Here is a 22,814-nt window from a genome sequence, read left to right as displayed (position 1 = left end):
TATTAAAATAGCAGTACATTAATTCACCTAGAAGAGTCTTACATATCTTCAAGGAAGATAGATTCCAGAGGAAGTTGAAAATAAACTATAACATTATGTTAAAAATCTAATTTTGTGTAAAGAAAATATAGTTTTACACGATCTTCTTTGATATGGTTTAAATATAGTGAAATTATTGTAAAAATGTCTCATGCTTTGATTTAAAATTTAAAAAAGGAAAACTTTCTTTAGCTTTTGTTTCAAATTTTCCAAGCACTTTTAGTGAGAATGTAAATGGTAATGGTAAACCTATAAAATGAAATATCCTATATAATAAAAGCCTAATATGCTAAGTGTCTGGTCATCTGGTCATCCATTCAACCAATCAAAGCATAATGTGCTAATGATATACTAAGGTCACTCAACCACTCGCTATGATGTGCACTGACCACCACAGGGCAGACACTCCTACTGGTAGGTTAGCTTGCTGCTGGGGTCTGGCTGATCAGGACTGAGCGACACGGGCTGGACATGCCCTGGAGCCCTCCCGTGGTTCCTCCCCGGCTGGCCAACCTCCCACATCCCTCCCTGGTCCCAATCATGCACCGGTGGGGTCCCTCAGCCTGGCCTGTGCCCTCTCACAATCCGGGACCCCTCAGGGAATGCTGGAGAGCCCATTTTGGCCCAATCCCATAGGTCAAGCCGAGGGACCCCACTGGTACACGAATTCATGCACCGGGCCTCTAGTATATTATATAGTATCATTTAAAATGTTGTAGAGTTGTATTTTGTGACATGAAACAATGGCCCTCTGATATCCACCACTGGAAACAAATAGGTGAAAAGCAGTGTGGACGGTCGCTGCATCTCGCTGAAGATGACAGGGAGGGCCAGGGAGGACTTCACAGAAGGTGATATTTCAGTGGAGACTGGAAGTCATGGAGGAAGCGTGTGTGTGTGTGTGTGTGTGTGTGTGTGTGTGTGTGTGTGTGTCTCGGAGTGAACAGAAGGGTATGTGGTGTGTTTGAGGAAAAGCAGGGAGGCATGTGCGGCTGAGCCTGGGAGATGGAGGGAGGGAGAGGTAGAACCTGGATGCAGGGGAGACCCCTGCTGGGCATGACAGGGACTGTGGATTTTACTCTGGGTGAGTAGAGAGGCCACTGCATTCTTTCTGGCTCCTGCGCTCAGGACAGACTGATGGAAGGACATGGGTGCAGACACACAGACAGCCAGGAGGCCTTTGCTGTCTGTGGCGGGGGGGGGGGGGGGGCAGGGGGTTAATGGTGGCTTGAGCGAGGCTAGCAGCAGTGGACATCATGAGATGATAATCAAAGTCAGGGTCATGTGTGAACGGCAGAGGCAGAAGGATTCTCTGGGGTGTGAGACACGGGGAAATTAGCCATTACACAAGGTTTGGGCCTCGAAGCCCCTGGAGGAGTGGGGGTGCCCTGTGCCGAAAGGAGGGAGCTTTAGGAGAGTCGCAGCAAGGGTTCAGCATCGGACACGTGAAGTTGACTTTCCTGTTTCTATGTGGAAACACAAGGTTAGAGCTGGAAACACAAATCTGGAATTCAGCGGAGAGAGCTGGTCTGGAGATACAACTTGGGGTGATCAACAAGTGGATATTTATATCGATGGGACTAGAGGGATGCGCCCGAGGGTGGGTGTAGAGAGATGCAGGGACTGGGCTTGGCAGGATGTGGACTCATGAAAACTAAAGGACTGACAGGAGTTCCTAGGCCAATACTAGCTGCCTCCTTGCAAGGAAGCACATGACATCGTCAATATCTATGACGCTTCCTTGAAAATGACTGTGCTTGAATTTAAGACTATATTCTTCGTGCCAGATTGACAGAGGGTCCGGTCATACCGTGTAAAGCCAGAGAAGCAGAAAGGAGTAGCTGGTGTAGAGAGAAGGTGATGCGTTTGCTTTCAGAAATGGATTGAGATGCCAGCACCATATCCAGGTGAATGTCAGTTTTAAAATGCGGCACTGAAACCGGTGAGAGAGGCCAGGTGAAAGCTGTGGATTAGAGCAGCGGTCGCCAACCGGTGGTCCGCAGACCAGTGGTGGTCCGTGAGGTCCAAAAGGTTGGCGACCACTGGATTAGAGAGTTATCCATGTGGATGTGATCAGTGTCCCTGACTTTTGGGCATTTCCTATCTATTTAGATCTCCTACAGACACATAGCCAAGAGGAATGATGAGCTAAAGCTTCATAATCTTAAATAAGCCAAGCTCATCTTTCTTCTGTTTAGAAGATGGAGACAAAAACTCATGTGCAGATTTATGGAAGTCACTGTTTAAAATGGAAGGTGGATTGCACTGTCATACATTATGTGTTTGGTAGGAGGCAAAGTGCTTCAGGCTCACTACAGCCCTTTGCTGTAGGTAGAAGTTCCTTCTCTTTACCGTGGAGAAGACAGGCTCAAAAGATTAAATAACTGCCAAAGGTCACATAACTCATCTCTGTGGGGAACTGGAACTCAGGTCTATTTGATGATGGCCAGCGAGCTGTGTCCACGGCACCAAAGATCAGTAATGAGTCATCCGCCCAAGACTCTAGTCAGCACTAATGTCTGAAAAGTGTCTGAAAAACTTTCCCTCTTGATTTTGGGAAACCACTATTTGTTGAAAATGTTGTCTTGTTTCTTGAAATAAGCCATGTAGTTCTTTCACTTAACTGTGTTGTTGGTTTTTCTATTAGCCCCACACACTATCTTCTTATGAGATATTAGAGGGCTGTAGACCAGCCGTGGGCAAACTACGGCCCGCGGGCCGGATCCGGCTGTTCTATCCGGTTCTCTTGCTCTCCCCTCCGCTCCTTTACTTTGAATTTATATTAGTTCACACAAACACTCCATCCATGCTTTTGTTCCGGCCCTCCGGTCCAGTTTAAGAATCCATTGTGGCCCTCAAGTCAAAATGTTTGCCCACCCCTGCTCTAGACCATGAACAAAAAATCGGTTAGGGTAACCTGCATGCTCATGTAATTCAGTGTATACACCTGAAGTTCCCAGGGCCCAGAAAAATCTGGTGGTTTCAGATACTGACTAGCTTTATTCGAGCAATTTTCAGAGAGGTGATGAGAATGGAGAGGCAGGGTCAGTCTCAATCTTTGAGGGGAGGGCTTTTGGCAACACATTTCTTCCCTCCGTATCAGCCATGTCCTCCAGGGTTTCTGTGGCTCCATTCTTCTGCTGAATCTGGTCAACAGAAGAGTAAACAACCGAGGTCTGCAAATGCCTGCGGGTTTTAATTTTTCTGTGACCGTGTGAGTAGGGATGAGCCAGAAGTTGCTGAGCCTGCAGCTGATCCATGTATGGGGATCTCCTTTAAGAAAGATAATATGAGCCCCGCCAGCCTGGCTCAGTGGTTGGGCGTCAACCAGGAGGTCAGGGTTCGATTCCTGGTCAGGGCACACGCCCAGGTGCTGGCTTGATCCTCAGTGTGGGGTGTGCAGGAAGCAGCCGATCAATGATTCTCTCTCATCACTGATGTTTCTATCTCTCCCTCTCCCTTCCTCTCTGAAGTCAATAAAAATATATATTTTTTTAAGAAAGATAACATGAAATTACAGAGAGTCTTAGCAAGAGTCTGTGCAACTGGGCTCCCACGCCCGTTATGAAGGAGATGGTTGATGTCATGTTCTGGAGCAGAGGGGCTATAACATGTATTCGGAGTTTGCACTCTGCTTCCTTTATGACGATGTCCCTGCTCCTCACCTCTCCAGCATGTCTACACCCCCCCCCACACACACTCTAGGGTGGGGCTCAGGTGGGGAGAAGTCAGAGCCCCTAAAAAATGAACTGGTTTCATCACAGCCAGGGGCAGAGATCTAAAGGCACTCCCTTTATTTCTTGCAGGGCGCCCCCTCTCAGGAGAACCCGTAAGGCTAGGACCAGCAGCTTCTCAAAGAGAAGCGGTCATCGGGAGCCATTTTGAAAAGAAGTCAGACTTCCTTCCCAAAGCTGTTTTGCTTTTTGGAGGAGGAAGGTCATGTTACAAGGAGCTTAGCGTTCCTTAAAATGGCCGAATAGAAGCAGCACCTGACAAGTCACTTATTTTTTTACGCTGATGAGAAAGGAGCTATGAGTCGGATTTACCTCGAGAGTGGCTGGCTTGAGGTGCCCTGGGGAGACGGCGATTTAGGTGGGTGCAGCCCCCCACAGTCTGCATGTGCCTCAGGACGGGAATGTCGCTGCTCCGGTGGTGTGTTTACCCATCAGGGCAGGCTCGCTCCCTGCAAATTAAATACCAGATTCTGGGAACTCATGTCGTTTCTAAATTTATTCTGAGTCCCCTCCTGGGTGGCGACAGGGAGGCTGTAACAGCAGGCATTTGATTAGAGGGCTGAAACTTACAGCTAGTCTGTAACAGTGATTTTCACACTGAATAATCTCTCCCTGAATTATCCCGAAGAGTTCAACTGGACATTGAAAAAAATCTCAGATACCGAATTGAAGTCCAGCAAGACCGTAAAGTGATTGAAGGGTTGTGTGTGAAGGTATTTTATTTTGTTGGGTCTTAAGAAAGCTTGCAAACCTTCCCAGTAGGAAGCATATCCCTATTGAAAGGTGAGATAGTGTTGAGCTCATTTGACTAGGAAAGTGCTAAATTTCAGGCTGGGGGTGGGGGTGGGGGGGTGGGGAGGAGGGAGGGGTGAAGACCGAGTTTAAAACAGAAACTGGAACATGATATAGTCCCTGTGATTCTCACCTCTGTCCAGATTAGTTGCAGAAATTCTTCCAGGGACTTACAAGGAAGCAAATCGGGGAGGGGGGGGGGTTGCTGGGGAATTAAGTCAGCAGAAGTTAAACAAAAAAACCGTTGTGTTTTGTTTTCCATTGAACAGCATGTGTGTTCTATAAATTACTCCTTCAATAGATTGGTACATCTTTATTTCTTACAGCTTACAGGAAAGAAAAGGTAGCAGCCATTGTTGCTAGCTTAAATACCTTTATAAGTCATGCTATTGCTTCATAATAGTGTATTTAATTAGGTTGATAACACTGAAAATCATTTCAGTCAATAGATGCTGTTATTGTCCTAGCTGGTTTGGCTCAGTGGACTGAGCGTTGGCCTGTGGACTGAAGGGTCCCGGGTTCAGTTTGGTCAAGGGCACATGCCCAGGTTGCATGCTCGATCCCCAGTAGGGGACATGGGGGGCGTGCAGGAGGCAGCCCATCAATGATTCTCTCTCATCATTGACGTTTCTATCTCTCTCTCCCTTTCCCTTTCTCTCTGAAATCTATAGAAATATATTTAAAAAATAGATGCTGTATTTATGGTGTGAGTTTCCTTAGTTTTGGGGAAGGATTGCTCCCTGGAGTTCACGCTGAAATCTCCCCCGTTTGTCGGGTTTGTGTAGCAGGTGCTCAGCGTTATTTACCTGCAGAGCAGGCCCTCGAAGCTCATTCCTGCTCCCCGCATCCTGCCCCACAGGCAGTGCTTCCCATTTGATGAGGACCCCGGCCCCCACATTAGATGGCTGCGTGGAGGCCACCCTCCCGGCCTGGCCATCCTTCTCCTCTGGGAGCTTCTGGGCCCTACACCCCACCTGGTTTCTCACTTCCTCCTGGTCTCCATTTCCATCTGTCCTCCGCCTGCTCTTGCTTGCCCCCTGCTGGAGGCACTAATAACAGACAGCAGGGGTCCCAGGCAGTGCGCAGAGCCGAGCTCAGCTGGAAGACACTCACCTGGCTCTTATTTCTTCTAAGCGTGGTCCCTGCCCTGTGGGCCGAGGGGTCCCTCGTCCGACACGCTGTGTTTTCCGTGGTTTTGTCCCTGACCACCTGCCTGCGCTTTCCAGCAGATTACTGTGACATTTAACTCGCGTGTCATGCCAATGGAGGTCATAGTAAAGAAATAATAGCAAATGCACATAAGTAAGATCTGGCGTCAGCGTTTTTCTCTCTCCACTGTAATGGGCTTAAAAAAAAAATAGCAGAGTGAGACAGAAAGGTATGTGACAGTCCTGGGAGGGGGGCCCTGGGGAGGGGGATCTAGGTGGGAAATTCAAATACTTTATTCTCTCTGTTGGTCCCTGTGTAGCCTATTTTCTAAATGACCCTTTTCCTTCTTGTTCTTTTTTTCTCTTGTGCACACCCGCAAGCAATGCTCAGATGGGCCAGAGGGCTGCCCAGTCACTCTGCTGGACAAACACACGAGGGTGCAGAGGAGGAAATCAGGTTCCTCGTAGCTGCGCGCATTGCTAACTTTGCTGCCCCTGAAAGGTCTTCATAACCTACCTGAACCAAGTGAGCCAGGATGAATCCCAAAAGGCCATTGCTCGACGTTCCCACCCGGCAGCTGGTTCATTGCCGCGGCAGCTAATGATGAGGGAAGAGCGCTCAGTGCTAGCCAACGGGCCACATTTAATGCAGCACAGCTTTTAGAGATAAGTTAAGGGTGATGAACTCCATTAAGCCCCTAAGCGGGAGGGCACACATGATTCTTATAAATATTATAGCTTATCATTTAAATTCAAACATTTAAGCATTGAATACGCAACACCTTATGAATTGACTGCTGCTCTGCTGAATAAACGGAACGTAGTGGTGTCACACCTATGCAATCTCTCTGGAAAGTGAATATTGTAATTTTCTTTTTTAAAAAATATGTTTTTATTGATTTCAGAGAGGAAGGGAGAAGGAGAGAGATAGAAACATCAATGAGAGAGAGAATCGTTGATTGGCTGCCCCCTGCACGCCCCCTACTGGGGATCCAGCTTGCAACATGGGTGTGTGCCCTGATGGGGAATTGAACCGTGACCTCTTGGTTCATGGGGTGACGCTCACCGGCCGGGCTATAATTTTCTTATTTAAATATTCACAGTGAGAATGGATATATGTTCCAAAGTCCTCCAGAGTTTCACTCCTCAATCAAGTTGTTCAAGGATGTGTATGATTTGCAAAGCATCAGATTTCGTTTTAAAAGGCTACAACTCGAAACATGTTCCCCAAAATAATATTATTTCCAACGGAGACTTTGCAATGCAGGTAGTGAGAACATAATGCTCCAATTTCTTATAAATTATTATCTCGCCACCAACTTCTGTCCTATCACTGGATATTTACTGCTGTGCAATATTTATTTCAACCCTGCTTCTAATATATAACACGAGTGTCGCATATGGAGAGAAATAACACACAAAAGCTAATACCAGTAACTCTTCTTTCCATTGAAAACGCAAGGAATTGGCTGTGTGGCTTAGTAATCTTTCGGATGAGCAAGAAACAGTGCTAGCTGGAAAGGCAAACCCCGGACAGGGAGTGCCGTGTCCAACTCGCTCAGCTCCGGAGGAAGCCGTGTGACTCCCTTCAAATGATTTCGTTTCTTCCAGCGCTCAGCTCCTCACCTTGAAGATAGGAATAACCGTTGCCTATACCTGACAGAGCGCTGAGAACTAAATGAGAGGTCGAACACAGTGCTTAGACCAGCTCATTCGCGTGGGGAACACGATTCAACATGAGCTGTCATTACCATTAGTCATAAACCAAGGCCAGTGGGTAGAGAAAAGACTCTTCCCCTCCCTATTAGGAGCAGAGTTCGGAATAAAACCCCAAATATCACTGGTCCTAAAAAAGGCTGGTGCTTGGCCATTGGCTTCTGTCTCGGGAGCAGGTTCACTGGGTCGTTTGGTCACCGTGTGGTGTGTCCCCCCGTCTCATTCAGTGGAGCTGTTTGGACCTCACTTACGGTGTGGGAAGGCCTCCTGTATGTAAAACCGGGATACAGAAGCACAGGCGGACGTGGACTTTGCCGAAAGCATGACGTGCAGGGACGATGCGGTGGCGTCTGAAGGACAATGAATGCCCTACCAACTTTCCCATAGTATTCCTGACTCATTTGCTTACACAGGCTTGAGGCACGCTTTGCCTACAATGTGTGTCTGACCAGCAGCTAAGTGACTATTTAAATTGCACTAGAATTGATTTTAAAATTATTTGTTGCATAAATAACATTCTTTTGATTTGTTGCAGCCCCTCACCCCTCAAGGCAGGGAAACAGCAGGGTTGGGGGGTGAGGGTTGGGGAGGGCTTGGAGAGGTGGTTTGTCCAGCTGATTCTCTGCTAAAAGTGCCAAAAAGAGTATTTGGGGGGTTCTGTCTGGACAACCATGAGACAGGGTGGGTTTTTGTTTGTTGGTTTTGGTGGCAAATCTCGTGACCCTGATCCCCCTAGTCCCGTGGTCGGCAAACTGCGGCTCGAGAGCCACATGCGGCTCTTTGGCCCCTTGAGTGTGGCTCTTCCACAAAATACCACGGCCAGGGCGAGTCTATTTTGAAGAAGTGGCGTTAGAAGAAGTTTAAGTTTAAAAAATTCGGCTCTCAAAAGAAATTTCAATCGTTGTACTGTTGATATTTGGCTCTGTTGACGAATGAGTTTGCCGACCACTGCCCTAGTCTTTGAAGGAGAGAATTCCAAAGGTGAGGGATTTGGGATCAGCCAGTCAGGATACTGTAGAGCAGTGGTCAGCAAACTGCGGCTCGCGAGCCACATGCGGCTCTTTGGCCCCTTGAGTTTTTAGCAAAGGCCAGCTTAGGAGGACCCTAATTAAGTTAATAACAGTGTACCTACCTATATAGTTTAAGTTTTAAAAATTTGGCTCTCAAAAGAAATTTCAATCGTTGTCCTGGTGATATTTGGCTCTGTGGACTAATGAGTTTGCCGACCACTGCTGTAGAGAATCCAATTTCTGGTCCCCGTGGGAACCCTGGCTCTGGGGTCCCTGTTCCCCGGGATCGGTCCGGTCTCAGAGGGCCCACCTGGACTCAGACGTGGTGTTCCTTCTCCCCGCAGGTTCCTGGGCAGACCGCTCACCTCTACACGAAGCAGCGAGCCAAGGCCGGCTCCTGGCTCTGCAGACTCTCCTCTCACAGGTGAAGTACCCGTATGCTTAAAACAGCCCCGGGCCATGAGCAGAAAACATGAGCCCCGAAGCCATTAGCTTGAACATGCTAAAACCGCTTCGTAAATTTGATTAGCCTTTTCAGTTGAACTCACCAAGCGGTCAAGTCTGTGGTTTCCCGTCTGTCTTTGAAAGCTCTTTATAAATATGCTGGTGTCTGGTCTTAAGTCTTAGCATTTCCGATTTCCTGCGCGGTGTATGTTTATTGATAGACACACGTATGCAGGAGATCATTGGAACCGCGTGTTATTTATTAAGCGCGTTAAGTATCCTTCACTCTACACTGTGTGCAACTTATCCAGTTCAGCCTAAAATATCTAAAAAAGGCTCATCAGACCAGCCGCCTAGGGGCTTAATCACAAGGAACAACAGCCTGTAATTATTGGAATCGAGAGTCTAGGTCAGTGGTTGGCAAACACCTTAGTCCACAGAGCCAAATATCCACAGTACAACGAGTGACATTTCTTTGGAGAGCCACATTTTTTAAACTTAAACTTCTTCTAACGCCACTTCTTCAACATAGACTCGCCCAGGCCGTGGTATTTTGTGGAAGAGCCACACTCAAGGGTCCAAAGAGCCGCATGTGGCTCGCGAGCCGCAGTTTGCCGGCCACTGGCCTAGACCGTCTTCATGGCAGCTTGTGATGCGTTGTGGGGAACTGCCTGTGAGAGCGACGGACCGATCCTTTCTCCACCTGCCTGCCCATCACTCGCCAGAGGGCAGAGGGAATCCACAGGGGCTTTGCTGAAACAGGAGCGCTCTGGCTCGGCCGGTGGGTTTTGAAAAGTTGCCAGCGTGCAGAACAAAAGAGAGAAGACATTTGCCAGCGCGATTCAGACAGACACCCAGCCCGGGCAGCCACTGCCCCGTGTCTCCCAGGATCAAGGAGAGAGGCGTTTTCTCCCAGGGCCCCGAGGGAGGAGAGCAGTGTCTGTCGCCCAGGGTGAGGGCACCTGGGACTGGGGACCCGGATGCCAGGCTGGCACTGAAGGTGAACCCCAACCTCTCTGCCCCCCCCCCCCAGGTCTCTCGTCTGTGAAGGGAAGATTTAAGGTGAGAAGCCCCTTTGGGCCCGGCCACTTCTCTGATAACCATGTGATTCTTTTGTTTGCTCAATCACTTCAAAAAAGGCCATTCTGCCGAAACCGGTTTGGCTCAGTGGATAGAGCGTCGGCCTGCGGACTGAAAGGTCCCAGGTTCGATTCCAGTCAAGGGCACGTACCTTGGTTGTGTGCACATCCCCAGTAGGAGGTGTGCAGGAGGCAGCTGATCGATGTTTCTCTCTCATCGATGTTTCTAACTCTCTATTCCTCTCCCTTCCTCTCTGTAAAATATCAATAAAATATATTTTAAAAAAAAGGCCATTCATATCTAAACGGGACCCCCTGAAGGGTCACCCAGTTCTCAGAGAGGCGAGCAGTCTGAGGATATTTCCTAACCCGTGTGTCATATCTACTGACAGCCCAGCCAGGCAGAGCCAGAGGCTGCGCCGAAGTCCTGCGCGACAGGGAATCTCGCCTTCCAGAGGCTTCCATCATCTGGTCCCTAGGTGTGGCTGTGGGCAATCCCTTCTCCAACTCTGACGGCTGGCCAGCCACCTCGAAATCCTTGAAAGGATCATTTAAGGGATCTTAAAAATTGCTACTTGCCAGGGACAACGACTTAGGGTGATTGTTTTCTTGCCTCCGTTCTAAGATCCCTCTTGTCCCTCTGGCTTTACAGACCGTGGTGGTCTGCAATCTGTCATGGGGATCTGGTCCGGACAAGTCTCCTGAGGATGGTGCTTAATGTGGTGGTCCACAGACAGCGAACCACCAACCACAGCAAGAAGGCAAAGGATGGCAGATCCTAATCAAACTGAATTACGTTAGTCTGATATCTCTAGTTTAATTAGAATAACAGTTTTGAAAGTGTTCCGTTGTGATTGAATAAGCAAATCAAACCTTTCCTCGATGCTGGCCACTGTAACAATAACTGCTCTCCCTGCATCCTCTCATTTAATCTCCGTTAATTTGGCGGCTCATGGACTCATCTCAATGGAAGCCATCGCTGCCTATGGATCAAGGCTTCCAACCCAAGCCTGACTCCGTAGTCAAGGCCACTCACCACCAGCATGGAACCTACTCAGACCTACTTCCTGACAAAGCTTCACACAGCAGATCACTACAGTGCAGGGTATCCCCCCCCAGGGTGGGCTGGTGTGGCATTTCATAGCCCCAACCCAAGCAAGTGGTCCAGCCTACACACAGTCTGCAGTTCTACAAAACAAAACCAAACACCGACAGCAACCCAAGCAATTCCTAAAGAGAAAGCAAGACGTTACCTAAGCAAATGTCAATAATACTGGCAGAATCTACTGAGCACAAGACTTAAAGCAGCACTGGGGCTGGGTGGGCGGTGTCACAATGACGGGGGCCCAGGTGCCACTCCATGGCATTCGAACTGGCCTTTCTTGCCAAACAAACCTTAACTGTCATTCCTTGACTGTTGGTATCACTCTTTAGTAACAACCGTAGAGATGACGTGACGGAACTTTTTCTCACCTTTCAAAATTATTCATGTCACATTTAGGGCTATAATGTAAACGCGGTCACCATAGACCACGTCACCCCACTGCATGAAGCCTGCCTCGGTGACCACGTGGCCTGTGCCCGGACTCTTCTGGAAGCTGGAGCTAATGTAAGTCCCTGTTCGATGTTCACACCTACCGAGTACTCAAACCGGGAAAAATTGTCATTCTGCCTCCCTTTCCTTCTTGGTGGTTTTCAAAGATAGCAGAATAAAAATCAAGCTCTCCAACTGCCCAGCCTTCTCCCATTTGCACTCGAAGAAGGAACCCCCATCATTGCAAAAGCGGGGTAGCATGCTGCATACTATGGGTATTCGCAAGCTGTGCCCTGATTTCATGGTTCTCCGTAGGAAGAGATGAACTGCTTGGTGCCCATAATGTTTGCCCATCTTTTGGATGCTTTTCTTTTTTAAAAAAAATATATATTTTTAATTGGTTTCAGAGATGAGGGGAGAGGGAGAGAGGGATATAAACATCAATGATGACAGAGAATCATTGATTGGCTGCCTCCTGCACACCCCACACTGGGGACTGAGCCTGCAACTCGGCCATGTGCCCTGACTGGGAATCGAACCCTGACCTCCTGGTTCATAGGTCGACGCTCAACCACTGAGCCACGCCTGCTGAGTTGGATAATTTTCTTTAGATAAATCCTCAGAAATTTCATTTTTAATTTAAACTGTTCCCAGCAAAGTGGCTTTGTCATCATTTTCATCAATCACTGTTACACTTGTTGACTTTTTTACCTTTTGAAAAGTGCCTAACCATTAAATTCATTTTTTGTGTATTTGATTGTTGAGTATGTAGTTTTTCATCATTTCCATTGTAGGTTCATTCCTCTGAGTTATCTACCATATCCTCTTTCTATGTGTCTCTTGAAGTTGTCAAGCTTTCCTTATCCATGTGTCTGAGCTAAATACCCTTTGTCATATTTACCACACACATGTTCCCAATTATTTCCGTGAGCAGATCACCACACCTTTAAACGTGCCTGGGAGTCAGTCACGTGTGATCCTCCGGTTCTCACTCTCAGATTTCGGTTCGGTTTAGGTCAATGCAATCACAATAGACGGCGTGACGCCGTTATTCAACGCCTGCTCGCAGGGCAGCCCGTGCTGTGCGGAGCTGCTGCTGGAGTACGGAGCCAAGCCGCAGCTGGAGTCCTGCCTGCCTTCCCCCACACACGAGGCCGCCAGCAAAGGTCAGCTCCGGGGGAAGGGACAAGGGCAGCCAGCGGTCCCTGCGGCCACCTGCGAGGTTGCAAGGACCTTTTGGCGAATGACAGGCTGGAGCTGTGGGCGCAGGTGCGTGGGGGGATGGGCCTCGAGGAAAACGGGTCTCTGCTTTGTGTCTGCAGGCCACCACGAATGTCTACAGATCCTGATATCCTGGGGCATAGATGTTGACCAAGACATTCCTCATTTGGGAACTCCACTGTATGTAGCTTGCATGTCACAGCAATTCCACTGCATCCGGAAGCTTCTTTACGCTGGTAATGTCCTTTCAGCCATCTTCCATTCCATCCACACCCACGAGCAGTTATATAGCTCTTATTTCTTTTTCTTTAAAAAAAAAATGTGTTGATTGATTTGAAAGAGAGGGAGAGAGATTTGTTGTTCCACCAATTTATGCATTCATTGGTTGAATCTTGAATGTGCCCTCATCAGGGAAGGAGCCCTCAACCTTGGCATTTCGGGGTGAGGCTCTAAGCAACTGATGAGCTACTCGGCCAGGGCTCCACTTGTTTCTCTACATAAGCTGCTTTAAAAATTATATCTCATTTAAAAAATGTTCTTCTTCTAAGCTTCTCACATATCAGTCTATAGCCTATAAATAAGAACCTCATTCTTTTTTTAAAAATCTTTACTGTTGAAAATATTACATAGGTCACCTTTGTTCCCTCATTGACCCCCTCCAGCCCGCCTCCCACCACCCCACTCTCTGTGTCCATGGATTGTGCATATATGCATACAAGGTTTTTGGTTGATTACCTCCCACCCACCCACCCTCCCCCACCTTCCCTCCGAGATTCCACACTCTGTTCCATGCAAGACCTCATTCTTGATAATTCCCCTTCACCTCAAAGCTCCAAACCCTCTACTTACAAAGGTCAAAGGTCATAACATTCAGATTTTCACGTTTGAATGTAATGTTGCTAAATATGAATATATCTGGGAAGAAAATGATCAAAAATTCTAGGGATAGTTAACTGCTTCGTCGCCTTACCCCCCACCAACCCTAACTCCCACACGGTCCTAGGCTGTCATCTGTCTCACTTACCTGAAGAGACGTCCTGCCCACTTACTTGAAACAAACCAGGTCCTCAAGGTTCAACTCCAGCCCCTGAGAACCTTCTCCTGACCTTGGGAGCAGGGCTGGGAGCTTGGTTAAGTATGGTTTCTCTCTTTTCCCATCCTCTCTTCCCTCTAGCACAGTGCTTCTCATGGCAGGTGTTTAAATAGACTTAAAACGAGTAAATAAGTTTCTATGCCTTTTATTGTTCACTAGCAGCCCAGTGCACGAGACTCATGCACTCAGGGCAGGGAGTGGGGGATCCCTCAGCCCGGCCTGTGCCCTCTCGCAGTCCAGGAGGGGGAAGTGGGCCTAAGCCGGCAGTCGGACATCCTTAGCGCTGCCACGGAGGCGGGAGAGGTTCCTGCCACTGCCTCTTGCCAGCTGTGAGCCCGGCTCAGGGCTTCTGGCTGAGCAGCGCTGCCCCTGTGGGAGCGCACTGACCACCAGGGCCAGCTCCTGCACTAAGCGTCTGCCCCCTGGTGATCAGTGCGCGTCATAGCGACCGGTCGTTCCTTTTATTACACAGGATGGCAATCATTTGGCCTCTGATACATCCTGACAGATCTTTGGTAACCCCTTACTGTTCCTCACAGTATCTTCGCTAAATTACTCATTTCCGGCAAGCAGCCTCCATCTATTCCACTCCCTTTACTAATGTGACTCTTAAACGCAAGGTCTGCTAATAATCATTGGCAGATTGTTATTTCCAGGCGTGACTCCCATAAATTTACATAACCAGGGGAGTGTGTTCTCCATGACCTTTCTTTACTTGGCTGGGAGTATTTTCTTTCCATTGACTATTTTATGGGTGGAAGCATACCGAAAAGTGCTGGTTGTTATTGGGACAGACCGCCATTCTCAGGCTCTGTTCTCTCCTAACACCGACACACCCAGCAGTGTGCGTGCTCCCCCGATGGAGATTTTGTGATGCAAGGCAGTGTTCCCACTGAGCATTTCCCATTAGGGTAAAATGGTGAAAACAATTACATTGATTGCAACTTGAGCGTGGCAGGAGGGCCACTCCCAGCTTAGAGTGCACTGCTTCTTACAAACAGGAGTTTGACAGACAGGACCAGGGAGCCGTGCTGAAAGGACTAATGCACTTTCATCGATACATTTCTCGGTGTTGTAACCACTCAGGGGCTGGGAAATGGGATTCTTCCGCTTCCTTCCCGCATTAAACAGCATTTCCCCATCAGGCAGGCACTCAGTGGCCGCCACTGAGATCAAGGGCTGTGCAATGGGTGATCGAACACGGGAGTGTTTTTCAATGTGAGCACTTCATTTGCATGCAGAGACAGAATGTGCCTTTCCATTGAGCGGGCTCGGTGCCTGTGTGCAGTTATCGCCTTCAACTACACGAGTGAGAAGGAACAGGAGCATCTTACATTTTACCCAAAGAGCGTCTGTCTCTGCAGTCACGAGTTTTCCAAGAAACAAAGGAACTCTGTTGCCTTAAAATAAATGAAAAGAAAAGCAATAAGCTCTGGAATTCTCCTGGGAGCTATCAATCATGATGCAAACAGACACGTGTCAACCTAATTGTGCACTGTTTAACATACATATGATAGCTAATAGGATGAATGTTGGAACTGTTTCAAATTAAAAGTTCCTTTTGTTAGGTGATGTTTGAACCACATAGAAGAATAGTAGACAGTATAAAAAATATGTGCACTTTTCATCCATATGTACCAAGATTTAAGATTATGTATATGTGTATATGTATATGTACATGTACGTGTATGTGTGTGTATATGTATGTTTGTGTATGTGTAATGTTAACGTGAAAACATTCAAACCTATAAAAAACTTTTGTGAGTTTATTTGAGCCAAACTGTCCACAATTGCCGGGAAGCAGAATCTCAGCGGGTTGGGATAGTGCTCTGGAGAATGGTGGTTTTTCGTCTATTTTTATACATCGCGATCAGAGGGGACGTAGGTGGGTTATATGAAATCCATTGGTGATGGATTAGGGAGGCGGGAGAGAGCAAAGTGGTGAAACCTCTGGGGTTGGATAAAAAGTAAAATGATGGACACATACTTAGGTGGGTGCAGAATAGTTAACAATCAACAATTAACATGATAACAATGACAATGAAGGACTCTGTGGTCTCCGTCCTGGTGCCCAGGCACCTTAGGTTGTGCCCCAAGGGGACTGGGAAAAAGGAAGTTACATGCTACCCAGACATTTCAAGGTCATGTTATCTTAGATGCAAAAGACAATAGTCTCGCCGAAACCGGTTTGGCTCAATGGATAGAGTGTCAGCCTGCGGACTGAAAGGTCCCAGGTTCGATTCCGGTCAAGGGCATGTACCTTGGTTGCGGGCACATCCCCAGTGGGAGGTGTGCAGGAGGCAGCTGATCGATGTTTCTCTCTCATCGATGTTTCTAACTCTCTATCCCTCTCCCTTCCTCTCTGTAAAAAAATCAATAAAATGTATTTAAAAAAAAAGACAATAGTCTCAGTGAAGGTGAAGGTTGACCTTGTCAGTGATACCGGCCTAGGACAGGACTGCCCACCATCACTGCCTTTAGGCAAAGGGTAATTTCAGACCCTCCTCTGTGGTGACTTTAGGTCTGAGTGTGCAAGACCGCCACACAGGCCTCCCCTGAGCTGTCAGGTCAGCATGTGGCCCCTTTCATCTATATAGTATGTGTATGTATATGTGTGTATGTGTGCATGTGTGTGTGTATACGCGTATATATTCACATATGTAGGTGTGTATGTGTGTACATGTATGTGTACATGTATATGTATACGTGAGGCACTCAGTGCCAATGGAGCTGAGGTCCTTTCTGCCACACCTTCCTCCCTGCACTGAGGTGACCCTTAGAACCATCTCGGTGCCCATCACCATCCCGTATGTCCCTGTAGGCGCTGACGTACAGAAAGGCAAATACTGGGACACGCCGCTCCACGCTGCCGCCCAGCAGTCCAACACGGAGATTGTCCACCTGCTGCTGGAATTCGGGGCGGATATCAACGCCAAGAACACGGAGCTGCTGCGGCCGGTGGACGTGGCCACGTCGAGCAGCCTGGTGGAGAGAACGCTGCTTCAGCACGAAGGTACGGGGAGGTGCGCGCATCGAACCACGGCAGTGCGTCTGCGGGAACAGGGGGCAGGAGGAACCCAGACCACCGGGGGCATGCGAGACAATGATGGCATTGGGAGCATTTTTTGTGGAAGTAAATACTTTTTAACTCGGGTTCTATCTATGAAAAAGACAATCACCATGATCTTAATTGTCTTTTATTTTTTCTTCATTCGACCTAAACTTCCTATTCCTTTGGCTAAGTTAAATAGATTCGGTTTTGACCCTACATAACATGTAATTCTGTATCATATCTGCAAATAAGCCCTTAGAAGCTCGCCTCACTTTATAGGGGCAGGCACCGTCTACGACGTGGGTAGAAACATGATCGGGAAATACTTCCACACTTAAGACTTTAGTTCTAAAACGGAATCTCTCAAGTCCGGCCCAGACACAGTGATTCAATTGGCTTTGGCTTAGACGGTAAATCGAATTTGAGAAAAACAATTAAGAATTTCCTCCTGTCGTGCATGCCCTCCTTTGATCTGTATCTCCTTCAAAAAGCAGAATTTGTTTCTGAGGTTTTGTTTTTTTTAAATATATTTTTATTGATTGCAGAGAGGAAGGGAAAGGGAGAGAGAGATAGAAACATCAATGATGAAAAAGAATCATTGATCGGCTGCCTCCTGCACACCCCCTACTGGGGATCAAGCCCCCAACCCTGATTTGTGCCCTGACCTGAAATCGAACCATGACCTCCTGGTTCATAGGTTGATGCTCCACCACCGAGCCACCCCAGCTGAGCTGTCTCTAGCCCGAAGACTTCCATGTCTTAAAGAAGGTGGATGGAATATACCTCAATTCCAACACCGTCTTAGGAAGGCAGTGTAACTGCTTGTATGATTTCCCTAGTACGGGGGTCACACTGCCAGTTTGCTACAAAGCACTGTAGCCTTTTCTGGTTTGATTTCATGCATCTTGTACCATACGAAGACCCGTGTTTTGGTTTAATGGACACACACCTGCTTGTCTCCTGCAGCCGCGCCCAGCTCCCTCTGCCAGCTGTGCCGCCTCTGTATCAGACGCCGCATCGGACGAGCGCGCTTGCACCTCATCCCGCAGGTCCAGCTGCCCACGCTGCTGCGGAACTTCCTCCAGTACCGATAGAGAGCAAATCCGTCTCCGTGCTCAGAACCGATAGAGAGTAAATCCGTCTCCGTGCTCAGAACCGATAGAGAGTAAATCAGTCTCCGTGCTCAGACCACCCGCAGTTCTACTTCGTCCGCACACGGCATATTTCACATTAAAATGTGCTAACGATGGGGTAGAAGTGGGTAGGGCCACCCCCAGGGGAGCAGGGAAATATCTTCAAGGGTACTAGAGGGCACGGTCGTTTTAGGTGGGCGTTGTTACTGTTTTTAGACACAGTATGTTTAAAATACCTATGTATTCTGATTTCCAAAGACCCTTTTGTTGGCTTAGGGGAAAAAAGAGTTCTCCGTTTTACGTTTTTTAGAGTGAAAAGGAAATATGTGAACCCTAAGCAAAATTCTTCTTTGTATGGTGTATTTTAAAAGGTCTGTGGTCTTCAAATAAGGCATTCACCTTTCTATTTTGGTCTGCAACGATGCTCTGTATTTTTTTGTATTAAGACAAACCATGAGTACGGTTTAGCCAACAGCAGGGAGCCTGGCTGGTGTCACTCAGTGGTTGAGCATCGACCCAGGAACCAAGAGGTTGCTGGTTCGGTTCCCAGTCAGGGCACATGTCCGGGTTTCGGGCTGGATCCCCAGTGGGGGCGTGCAGGAGGCAGCCAATCAATGACTTCCTCTCTCATCTTTGATGTTTCCATCTCTCCCTCCCTCTCCCTCTCTCACTAAAAATCAATAAAAATATATTTTCAAAAAAGAGCAGCTAATACCCATTTGAAATAAAGAGGACTCATCGGGGTAAGGAGTAGCAGCACCCGCACTGTCATTACAACGATCCGTTCATAGGGAGGCAGAGATCTCCCTGGCCTCCTCCCCTCCGTGGGCCTGGTCCAGAGGAAGCTGCGACTGGAAGTTATGCTGCTGCCCGCCCGTCCCCCCCCCCCCACCCCGCCCCACATCCTGAGGGTGAGAACATCGCGCACCTGCTGGGCTATTTTAAGGCCTCCCCTTCTCAAGGGCAGCCTCTGGAGGTCTCTCTCCAGCGCTTTCAGACACATCACTCCAGCCTCCTCCCGCCCGGTTCAGGAATTGCCAGCAGCCAGTGCTCCCTGGACCGAGGGAAATGGACTGGACTTCGTGTTTGCTTGACAAAGAGGCCCTGCCCTGGTCACACCTTGGGGAGCAGGGCAGCCCAAGGCCTTAGAAAATGGAAGAGCAAAAGCTCCTTAAACTGTGGGGTGCCACTTAGCTAACTTAGAGAACTTAAAAAATGGATCCTAGGAGAGACATTAGCAGGGTGTTTCTAATTCTCCTTGCCCAAGCCAAGGTTTCAGCACACACTGGAGGGAAGGGAGCGTTGGGTGAGAGAGGATATTCCTGAGACAGTGCCCTTTGCGGGGTGAATACTGTGTTTATTCTCTTGCTTTAACTGTGCTCGTGTGCCATGGAAAACATCGCAAAAACAGTGGATGTCCCCTTCGTCATTTAGGCCAGAGTTGAGTCTATGACGGACTTAGAAATAAGACAATCAAGATACTTACAACTCTGTTAAGCAGAAGAAAATATTTTGATGAGGTTTTAAAATTTATCAAATTTTGGTGAAATAACGGGACCCCTATTTTAATAACTCAGAGGCCCGTTTTCCTGTCTTCATAGTTCTCTTGCTGACTTCCAGACACCCCTGAGGGATAAACCGTTATTGTATAAAATCCCCAAATCACAGCATTTTGCATTAAAAATCATTTGTTTAGAGTTTCAAACATAGAAAGAAGGCTGCAGCAAGTTTGTTAAAATATGTTCCCTAGGTGGCTAGAGACCTTTAAACGCCTCTGTTTTACTGAAATAGCTCTGAAAACATTTGTAATGTCCTCGTCAGTGTTTTCTATTGCGGAGTAACCTTGTTAAACATAATTAGGTACCAAAACTGCCTTTTGGTAAAAAAGATTCCGACTGTACTTCTCCTGAGTCGGGGTTCCCTGGAGCGTGGGAGTAACGCGCTCGCCTGCCTGGGTCTTGCCTCCCGGAGAGTCAGCACCAAATGTTCACCTGAGCACGGCCTCTCCATCGCAGATGCCGGCACCTGTCTCTCAGCTCGAGTGTGGTTGTCTTATCAGAGAACTGTCCTGATGTAAATAGATCACACGTTTGTTCATGTATTCAAGTGTGATGAGTGTCCCTGGAATAAACCCCTGTTTTTTCGGTTCTAAATGGTCTTTGATTTTGTCACGGGAGGTCCTGGAGAATGTGGTCTGGGGCATTGAGAGGAATGACCCCTCCGTGGCTCGCGGACAGCATATTCCCCTGACATGCAGACGCCTGGGGACACGTCTGGGGCGTGGGGGGGGGGGTTGGGGTGTGTTTGGACCCACAGCAACCAGGAAGAACTGCGCAAATGGGCACCCCGTGCCGGCAGGCTGGGCTTTCAGAGTCTGGTCAGGGTCATCATCTCCCTGGAATGTGAGGAGCACATGTCCTTTTAACTGCTCTCCATAGCCCCCCTCTCCCCCTACCACCCCCCCTTTCCCCCCACACACACACCCTGCAGCACCCAAGCACAGATTAATTCCAGGGACGTGGTACCATCCCACACACAAGGTGGGAAAGAAAGGTCGCCCTCACGTGGCCATTTCCGCAGCATCTGTCTCAAGAGGAAGGCAGCCCTTCGCATGTCAGGTCTGGATGTGTTATGCCCAGATTTCATGATCCCCAAAGACCACCAGGGAGCCGAGTCCGATGCCAAAGCAAAGAGCCTTTATTCGAGCTAGCTCGAGCTCAGTCCCCCCCCCCACACACACACACACACCGGTGCAGCAGCGAGGTGGGGGGAGAGAGAGAGCTTCAACAGGACAAAGGTTTTATAGGGGTCTGGCGCAGGGGGAGGGTCCCCTGAGTTGGCTGACCCCGATTGGTCAGTTCCAGGTCCCCTGAAGGGACTAGCAAGGCTGTCCCCTACCCACACAGCTTTCCCAGGCTTGTCTGGATGGCGGTTATCAGTAGAATGAGAGCAACCTTTCGTAGCTTACCAAGAAGTCTGTAACTATTTACTGAGATTTGCTGTACTGAGGATCTGTCCTTCTGCTCTGTCTCTCCCTTAGAGATTAAGAGGAACAAAGAATACATTCCTCTTGACAGACCTCCTATTCAGTGTTCTGTGCACAAAAAGCATTATGCAGTTAATAAACTTGCTGCAGTCTCTCGACGATCTGTAGTCCTCCCGATCCCACTCTCCTGTCTTTCTTTCTTTTCTCAATTCCCACCTCCCTACCTCAGCCCGGTTCAACCTGTCAGGCTGGCCCTGGCACCTGACGGGTGAAGGAGCATGCTACGGTATAGCCCACTTTGGGCCTAGCTGCTTTCTTGTAGTTTTTCTCGGAAGGGAGGTTATTCTGGGGACAGGAGGAAGGGCCTAGCACAAAAATGGAGTCTCTGCCCTTTCAGATGATCATGCAGATGTGCATCCACGCTGCACAGGCCCGTTGCCTTGCAGGAAATGACTCCTCATGGGAAAAACTCAATTTAGTCCTCAACCGCACGGTCTCAGGGAATGGGAGGCCATCATTTCATACGTTCAGCTACATTCTCCTTCGGAAAAGCAATGAGAAGCATTGCAGAGAATCTCACCGAATTCCTCATCAAGTCGGGTCCGAGGAGGGTCAATTATGTGACCAACCCTCCCCTGTCTGCTTGTTTTAGTAACAACGGGCTGGCCCCTCACCCAGACCCCACTCACGCACCCCGTGCTTGGTTAATGGTCTGCTGTGTCATCTGAAAATGCTCACTTTGGGGTGGTATGCCCGCATTTTTATGTTGCACGGTGCCCTGCACTTTATGCACCTGCTCCCGTTCTGCTGCGATGCTGTTCACTCACCAGTAAATAACATCCATCCATAAAAAACGTGTGGAAGAGATGTGGGGTTACTCCTGAGCGCAGGCCTCTGGGGGCCTTGTACCTTCTGCTCCCATCCTCTTGGCAGCCTGGCCCACCCGTGGAGGACGCTGAGCTGAGGGAGGAGAGCTGTCTCCCCACCTGGGAAACGTCCTTCTTCCAGATGCAGAAGGCCAAACTCTGAGGCCACCAGAAGAAAAGAATGAGGGACAGAAATGTGGGGACTGACAAACAGCACCTCTGAGACCATTTCCTACCTAGAACCCTCCAAATGGAGGAGGGTTGAGTTTTCAGGGCCAAGCCCCTGGGACTCGTCCTTCTCTGATGTCCACACTCATAGCCCACCAAACAGGATCAGACCTTTCCAAGAGGAGGTTTCCCCTCACAGCGATGAGCGTGGCTAAACGGTCCACACGCTCCCCTGCCTTCCGGGCCTCCCTCGCAGGTAGAGGAGCGTGCACGGTGACATGAGCAGAAGTGACCTGGGTCACTTGCAGGCTCGGCGACTTTCTCTCTCCCTTTGCCCCAGCACCTTCAGAGGCCGCGTGTTTCCGGCGAGGCGATCTGACCCAGCCCGGATCGCCACATGTGGAAACCCGCCCCACTGCCCCACGGTGCATGTGAGAGGTCAGCCAAGATCAACCTTCCCCGTGGAAACCCGCCCCACTGCCCCACGGTGCCTGTGAGAGGTCAGCCAAGATCAGCCTTCCCCGTGGAAACCCGCCCCACTGCCCCACGGTGCCTGTGAGAGGTCAGCCAAGATCAGCCTTCCCCCTGGAAACCCGCCCCACTGCCCCACGGTGCCTGTGAGAGGTCAGCCAAGATCAGCCTTCCCCGTGGAAACCCGCCCCACTGCCCCACGGTGCCTGTGAGAGGTCAGCCAAGATCAGCCTTCCCCGTGGAAACCCGCCCCACTGCCCCACGGTGCCTGTGAGAGGTCAGCCAAGATCAGCCTTCCCCGTGGAAACCCGCCCCACTGCCCCACGGT

At 48.9% G+C, this 22,814-nt stretch overlaps 1 protein-coding gene across 2 annotated transcripts in view; it reads left to right on the top strand.

Annotated features, from left to right (window-relative positions):
• Nucleotides 1-20,148, top strand: part of ASB5 (ankyrin repeat and SOCS box containing 5) — a 55,870-nt gene extending 35,722 nt beyond the window's left edge. Inside the window, exons 1-7 of one of the 2 annotated variants that reach the window (XM_080661004.1) lie at nt 3,877-4,131; nt 8,784-8,863; nt 11,464-11,571; nt 12,512-12,662; nt 12,819-12,953; nt 16,632-16,823; nt 17,829-20,148. In XM_080661004.1, coding sequence (XP_080517130.1) covers nt 4,071-4,131; nt 8,784-8,863; nt 11,464-11,571; nt 12,512-12,662; nt 12,819-12,953; nt 16,632-16,823; nt 17,829-17,956 — 855 coding nt within the window. In that variant the 5' untranslated portion in view covers nt 3,877-4,070 and the 3' untranslated portion in view covers nt 17,957-20,148. Of the gene's footprint in view, nt 1-3,876; nt 4,132-8,783; nt 8,864-11,463; nt 11,572-12,511; nt 12,663-12,818; nt 12,954-16,631; nt 16,824-17,828 lie in introns of those variants that run through there. The other variant, XM_080661003.1, reaches the window with a different exon arrangement.
• Nucleotides 20,149-22,814: the final 2,666 nt, after the last annotated feature.

Source organism: Plecotus auritus, assembly GCF_963455305.1.
Source record: "Plecotus auritus genome assembly, chromosome: 3".
Taxonomy (NCBI): Eukaryota; Metazoa; Chordata; class Mammalia; order Chiroptera; family Vespertilionidae; genus Plecotus; species Plecotus auritus.
Note: the sequence above shows the minus strand (reverse complement) of the source record. Positions and strands in the feature narration are given on the sequence as shown.